This window comes from Phallusia mammillata, chromosome 7 (genome assembly GCF_965637545.1).
Source record: "Phallusia mammillata chromosome 7, kaPhaMamm4.hap1.1, whole genome shotgun sequence".
NCBI classification, from domain to species: domain Eukaryota; kingdom Metazoa; phylum Chordata; class Ascidiacea; order Phlebobranchia; family Ascidiidae; genus Phallusia; species Phallusia mammillata.
This window is the reverse complement of record NC_137258.1, coordinates 9214050-9221113: the sequence shown is the minus strand read 5'-3', so window position 1 is coordinate 9221113 and position 7064 is coordinate 9214050. Positions and strand designations below refer to the sequence as shown.

The window sequence follows — 7064 nt, the reverse complement described above, 5'->3', positions numbered from 1 at the left end:
TTGTCATAAATATGACTGTTTGGTTTATGGCAGGGGTGGGGAACCTTTTGATCCGTAAAGGCCGCCCAACGTTTTGACGAAACTCGTGTAGGCCGCAGCGACTGTTTCTCAGATTTTGGTTTCCAAACATTTGATTTACGTACTGTTCGCTTCGTGATCTTTCCGAACAGCACGGTCAAAGGTGCATGCAATGTTAAACCTAAATAAATTTCCCACTACCTCATTCAGGATTTATTTTACCTACAGATTTGTTTTTTTCTTTTTTCTCATACTAATGATCTATATTCTAAGAGAAGTTTGTTACATCACAGACAAATCTAAAATATTGCATTATGCGCAAACAATTGGTTAATTGCCACATAAAAAAGACTATTGAGCCAGAGGTTCTTATAGTAATCTAAGAAAGAAAATAAAGGTGCATGAAATAGCATTTCCGCATATTTCTTTTCGTCTGATGCAGCGTGCCATGTCTAGGTTTTTAAAGAGGTTTTGATATCGAAGGCCTCACTTACTTTAGGCCGCCGGTTCCCCACCCCTGGTTTATGGCAACCCTACTATAGAGTATGGATGACAGAGTAAGTATTTCCCCCTTTTCATTTTTAATTGGGCAGACTGTATGTACCAATAATGCGTTGTGGCCTCGCCCCAATAAGTTTTTCAAAGCCTTTTCGGTGGCTGAAATCATGTGCCTTGACAAAAAATATTGGACAGTTTCAACCATTACATTAATGTCGTTTATTTGAAATGACCCTGCAAATGTTACTAAGCTTCTGGATGTAATCTATAAACTAGGAACTTTCTGCGAAGCAAATTTGTAATATTTGGTCTTGAAATTTCGACCAATAAACATTTTTTTTGGAAAACAGAAGTTACAGTTCAGTGACATTTGAGATATGATTTCAATGGGATATACGTCATTGATTTATTAAAACACAGCGGAACGGTAGCAGTTTATCAAGTTTGGAGTGAAACGTATTCCGGCTTTGATTAAGCTTAGCATGTTTATTTACTGTTTGCGATTGAATTTTTCGTACTTAATTCAATACGTAATAAGTATGTTAAAACGTTTTCACTTTTCAGTGAGGGTCAATGTATCTGACACAGCTGTTGAATCGGGTCGAACTTTTTTCCATGTCAGTCTGGCTTTTATTTAAAAGCATACAACAAAAGTTTAATACAATAATAAAAAATACTTAGATACTGAGTAAGAGTTGTTAAAAATGAGAGTTTTAAACCCACAGTGTGAATGGCTGAATGCAGTGTTTAAATTTTTGGGTCAGTGATTTCTGCTTTGCTTTAATCAAAAATTTTAAGTAAAAAGCACTCTGTGCACTTGAAATGCAAAAACATATTGTTCCTGCATGTAATTATACTGTAATAAAATGTTCACAGTTGTACAGGTCAATGCAACATTGTCAACTACTTTTTCACTGTTAAATGTGCTACAAATTGACATTATTTTTACAGGTTTTTAATTGTGTTGACAGTAATTACAAAATGTTGTCATGCCATTGTAAATAAGTTAAGAAGTAAATTACATCTGCACTGCCTGTATTAATCAGTTGTCTTGGTCACTTTTTGGTGAAAGTGCCTTCAAAATCCAACCATGCATCTCAATTGTTTTAAGCTTTCTTTGTTTATTGGGATTTGTATTCTTTCCACTGCACTTACCCAAGCAAATTCCTCGGTAAGTTTACATTATTCAACAAGTTATCATATTATACAAGGACATTAACAATATATACATTTTGGTATTGTTTGACAATTTTTTGCAAGAACAGACATAATCACCGTTAATGCACAGTTTGAAAAAATCAAACATTACTTGTACTATTTGTTATTACCATTTTGTTTATTACAGCATGATGCTACAATGAGGCATACACTTGCAATTGATGAAAATGAAAAAGCTCCACTTGCTAAAAGTGAGGAGAAAGCTGAAGAGAAACAAGGTGGTAAGTTTCACATCTGACAAACATGTTTTATTTTACTTTTGATTTCTGTAAAATTACAATGCTGATTACATTATTTATTTCAGTTTCAACCAGTTTGTTTGATGTGCGAGTTGTTCATGCATTTGTAAAGGCAATTGTAGTTATAATCGTCTCAGAAATTGGAGACAAAACTTTTTTCATTGCTGCAATTTTCGCTATGAAGCACCCTCGTTCTACAGTTTTTATTGGAGCCATAAGTGCCCTTGGATTAATGACATTTTTATCAGGTAAGAACATAAATTACCATTTGCTATCTAATACTTGTAAAATAACAGTATGTGCTTTGGTTAAGCTCTCTTTTTTACTTTTCAATACACAATTCCGTTTAGTTGTTTGTGTACAGCCATCAACATTATGTAAATATCTGTAAACAATTACCTCATGGTATGTGTCATTTTCCAATTGTTACTCATATTATCCGTGTAAAACAGCCCTCTGTTATGATAATGTGCAAAGAAGAAAGTTTCAGGGTGATTACCATAGTGCAATTTTGTATTTTTTACAGATACTACTTCAGAATAACTTACATTTTACTTGTTCAGTTGTGTAGATATCACCCCAAGTAATCCCTTTACCTGTTAAATTTTCATAGGCCAACTGACTTTACTTAAGGAAACGTTTGAGGTTGCAGTCTTTGGTTTAATTAAAGTAACCAATATGATACACCTGGTGAAATATTTTTTGGTATTTATCAGCTTGCAAAAAACTAAATGTTTTGTTGAAACTGTATCTGCAGTTGTCCTTGGATATGCCACAACCATTATTCCTCAGTGGTTAACTTTCTATGCCTCTGTCGTTCTCTTTGTTGTATTTGGGTTCAAAATGCTACATGAGGGTATTTCCATGGACCCCCAGGGGGCTCAGGAAGAAATTGAAGAAGTCCAAGCAGAGTTGAAGAAAAAAGATGAGGAGGTAAACAACAATGAAATAAAATGTGCCCAAAGCTATGAATATACAGCATTTTAACTACTGCTGGGGATTGCTACAGCCAGGAAAGAGAAATATTTTTGCTTTTTTATCTTGGTTTGCAGGCTCAAATAAGTCCTGGAAAAGTTTTTGCGAGTAAGAAACACTGTTAGAACTTGATTTCCATACACTCAAACAAACAAAAAATTAACTGATGGCTTTTAGATGGAAAGGAGCAGTGAAATCACACAAGATTTGGAGACAGGAATTATTCGTGGTGGACAAGTTCGGAAAATATTCGGGATCCTCTCCCCTATTTTAGTACAATCTTTTACTTTAACTTTTGTTGCTGAATGGGGAGATCGCTCACAGATTACCACCATAGTTTTGGCTGCCAGTGAAGTATGTTGAAACTGGTCATTTGAAATAACCTATGCTTACCACAATGATTTGTTTACATTACAGAATGCCATAGGAGTTTTTGCTGGAGCTGTTATTGGTCATGCACTTTGTACTGGGCTGGCTGTGATTGGTGGCAGAATGATCGCCCAAAAAATATCAGTTCGCACTGGTAAGCCTTTCGGTTGTTTCGATTATACAATAGTAAATAATTTTGCAATTTTTATTGCATTTAGGAAGTATGTAAGAAACATACTAAACCTTGAGTTTAAGCCATTAGTGTGGCAAGTGTGTTTTTCACATACATTTCTGGCTTGAGTTTTTAATGTAAAATAATGCTTATTTTCAACTTTTTATTTATTTCAGTCACCATTGTTGGTGGTGTATTTTTCCTTGTCAATGCTGTCTTCTCTTTGGTTACTGGGCCAAACTCCTAGTAAACAATTTGTCGTGAAAGACATAGCCAATTTGAAATGAGAATGGTAAGATCATCAAACAAGCATAAGGATTCTTGTGGTCTTTGCTTGCAGAACCAGGATATTGCTCTCTTTGTATTTGTTTATTTATTTGTGCGGTGCAATTAGACATATTGGTTAATATAAACGTTATTTACAAAAGCTGATTTTATTCGACATCTACAGTGATTCAGTTAAACAACTAAACTACTACCTGCTTTCTAAATGCTTTTTTCAAGGTAGAATTTTAAGGCAGCAGAAGAATTTTATTTGCCTAACAATTTATATGTGTTTTTCAGGACATTTAACTTTGGTAAAATTGGACTGTCAGTGCTTTAAACATTTTTGTTTTTTGTGTGAAACAAGTTTTATTATTGGGCATAAGAGTAAATGCTATGGCAAATATTGGGCCACATTTTTTCATCCCATCAAATAAAAAATGCAAGAAATTACTTCGACATGGCATGACACAGGACTAGAATGTACAAGAACTTTTGACTAGTTGTGATTCCCTGCTTTACATGACACATTTGTTTTGCTTATTTATACTCCTAGTCCTTGTAGCTGTTGCATTCTGAACTTTTTGCACCTCAAAGGTGAATGACGCAAATAGTAAAAGGAAAAATAAGAAGCTGCATCCCAAACATACACTCATGTTTCAGTATTTTTTTTAAATACCTTCTGCAACTACAACGTAGGTTCTTGTGGCATGATACAATTTAAAGACTTGCCTAAAATAGGTACAAAATCTCAAATGAAAGCTTTAAAATATAATAATAGGTGTAGCTTAAGGATGTACGCTTTGTCTAATGCTTTTGTGAGAGTGCAACATATTCTTTTCATTGTTTTACATGATGTATTTAGTGTGTTAGTTTATGTACTGCTTTGTGCTTAACAACCAACATGCCCTGCAGAATACTTGGATACTCAGAACACATTAACCTTAATGATTCAGCTTAAACTATGGTACTTCATATTAAAATACATAACACTTACTAATGATAAAATTTACTGGATTTTTTTACATTTGCACAACAAACTTTTAAACATGGCCTGATGAACACAGGTACTTTGTTAGTTAAATACAAAGTGACTCTGAAAATGTTAACATGCAGCCAACAAATAATTCTGGCATTGATAGAGATTTGGACTATTTGTTCCGATGTTTTGCTGTCAGTATACAAAATTTTTCATTTGCTTGATTAACATTTTCATTGTACATAACATTGACAATATTTTTCTTTTGTTTTTTTGATGAGGAACTGTTTTTTACCTTCCTGGTAATGTGAAAATGAATTTTATTGCACAACAAATGAAAAGGGAATAAAAGTGAATAAACAATGAAGGCAAAAATTATTAGGGATGTTTTGTCATTTAAATGAAAAACTGGTGAAGATTTTATAGTAAATAGCAAGTAGGGTATATTTTTGTTCTACTGATTAGGAAATCTGCAACCTACTTTTTTTTTAATGAATCATCATGCAATCACATTACCATAGAAATTTCCTTGGTTTTTGATGGAAATTTCCTTCCATCAAAGTGCCTTCCCATTCAGTCATATTCCAATTAACTCTCAAAATCAGCAATGCATACTGCAAGGTTAATTAGGATGCAACAAATCATTCTTCTACAGTATTGTAGTTTAAAATCTCGTAATGGTGATGGGAAAATTTTCCATGACCAAACTGTCATCTTCGAATACAACAACTATGTTGACCTCAAACTCAATTTTAAAGTTTGTTGTATCCAGAGTAGGACATGAAAACAGTCTAGGAAAGATCATATAAATAGGAACAGTAAGGCCTCGGCAAATGTCTCCAGAACCAATTTCAATGTTTTGAATTGTTGACACTAAAAAAAGTTCAAATTGTTAATGATACTTTTCATTGGCACCTACTAGCTTCACAACAAACAGAAAAGCATGTAGATACCTTCTCTTGCAAAACCTTCAACACTTCCAACAGTTTCAACTCGAAGTAATTGAAGTTCAACAGATTGGATTGCAGTTTCAGAATGTTCTACTACAAATTCCCCAGTAAATGGACGCAGGATGCAGCATTGGGAACTATCAAGTTTTCCTCTGATAGAGAATCTTGGGATATTGGCTTTCTGTAAAAATAAATTACACAATCATGTAACCTTGTGTTGATTTCTATTGGCAAGAAATGTTTGACATACTGTGTTGACATTTTGAACTGATGTACGGTTTATAGTAAAAGGAACTTGCTTCACAGATGATTTTGCACCACTCTTCAACTCAACTAGGAATTCATTTTCAGCATTTAAATCTTTACTTAGAAGAGGCCGTTTCATCACACACTTGATTGTATACTGTAAATTTAAAAAAAAAAAATATTTGTTAGAATGTTTGACCATTTTTTTCTCTGATTTTCAACAATTGCATACCTGGACTGTTATGTAGACACCATGATAAGTTTCAAACAAATGTTTGTTGCTGCCTTTTGACTTTAAAACAAACTCAAATGGGATTTCTGTCTTTCCTGGAGGTAGTCTACACAAAGGAAAACGTCAAAGATATCAAAAAACATCAACAATGGAAATGCAAGAATACTAACTTTCCAGATTTTTCAGCTTCTGTAGCATAACTGAACATGTAAACTGGTTTAACACTGTTGTACAGTGCCTCAATTCGTCCCACATTTTTCGCGCTTAGTGTCAATGCAACAACCCCATCACAGGTGAGAGAAATGCCTTGATGCACCAATGAGTTCTTGCTCGTGACAACAATGACCCCACGAACTGTTTCCTGCCAAATGTATAAAGTTTTAAAATCTATTTGTGTATTGTATAAATACTTTTAATTTTCTACGTTTAATCTTGAAGCCCATCTTCAACACAATTTAAAAACGAATACTGACCGTTTCATGGTAAATTTTGGTATGACGATCTAATTTAATATCAATGGTTGCCATCTAATCAATAACATATACAGTTTGAACCAAGATACACTTCAGAACAAAAGAAAAATCAACATAAAATTGGCAAGTGATAAAAAATTACTCGCATGGCAAGGCCAATGTTTTTGGGCCAAAGTTGGTAAGTTAAGTCACGGCCATTTAGACAAATCTAGTTGCCAGCTACAAACATAAAATCTATCACAAAACAAACAGGTCAAAATGCACATCTTTCACATTCACATCGCTGGAACAGTTTGGGGAATTCCCTAAGTTGATACCTTTCCTAAAAGTTCAGGAAGAACAGTAGATCACCTGTTTTGGCCACTGACTGCCGATTCGGGAAAAATGTCTTAGGAAAGCAATAAGAAACGTTGCTCATGTAAAGATTTAAA

General features: G+C 34.0%; 2 protein-coding genes across 2 annotated transcripts; one reads left to right on the top strand and one right to left on the bottom strand.

The window, feature by feature from the left end:
* Positions 1-1450: 1450 nt before the first annotated feature.
* Positions 1451-4206, top strand: LOC145237448 (putative divalent cation/proton antiporter TMEM165). The gene is made up of 7 exons (XM_080100307.1): positions 1451-1687; positions 1862-1955; positions 2039-2221; positions 2731-2906; positions 3126-3302; positions 3366-3471; positions 3666-4206. The coding sequence occupies exons 1-7, from the start codon at positions 1607-1609 to the stop codon at positions 3734-3736; spliced, it is 888 nt and encodes a 295-aa protein (XP_079956433.1). The 5' UTR covers positions 1451-1606; the 3' UTR covers positions 3737-4206.
* Positions 4207-5035: 829 nt separating this feature from the next.
* LOC145237447 (vacuolar protein sorting-associated protein 26C-like) lies at positions 5036-6934 on the bottom strand. The gene is made up of 6 exons (XM_080100306.1): positions 6634-6934; positions 6331-6521; positions 6161-6266; positions 5933-6085; positions 5686-5863; positions 5036-5605 (listed from the first exon to the last, which is right to left on the bottom strand). Exons 1-6 carry the CDS (start codon positions 6685-6687, stop codon positions 5397-5399), a joined length of 891 nt encoding a protein of 296 aa, XP_079956432.1. The 5' UTR covers positions 6688-6934; the 3' UTR covers positions 5036-5396.
* Positions 6935-7064: the final 130 nt, after the last annotated feature.

Coding starts and splice junctions, on each gene's coding strand:
- LOC145237447 (XM_080100306.1), bottom strand. CDS start 6,687: ATGGCAACCATTGATATTAAATTAGATCGTCATACCAAAATTTACCAT. Junction 6,086..6,160: donor GTGTCTACATAACAGTCCAG/GTATGCAATTGT, acceptor TTAAATTTACAG/TATACAATCAAGTGTGTGAT. Junction 5,864..5,932: donor CAGTTCAAAATGTCAACACA/GTATGTCAAACA, acceptor TTATTTTTACAG/AAAGCCAATATCCCAAGATT.
- LOC145237448 (XM_080100307.1), top strand. CDS start 1,607: ATGCATCTCAATTGTTTTAAGCTTTCTTTGTTTATTGGGATTTGTATT. Junction 1,688..1,861: donor TTACCCAAGCAAATTCCTCG/GTAAGTTTACAT, acceptor TGTTTATTACAG/CATGATGCTACAATGAGGCA. Junction 2,222..2,730: donor ATTAATGACATTTTTATCAG/GTAAGAACATAA, acceptor CTGTATCTGCAG/TTGTCCTTGGATATGCCACA.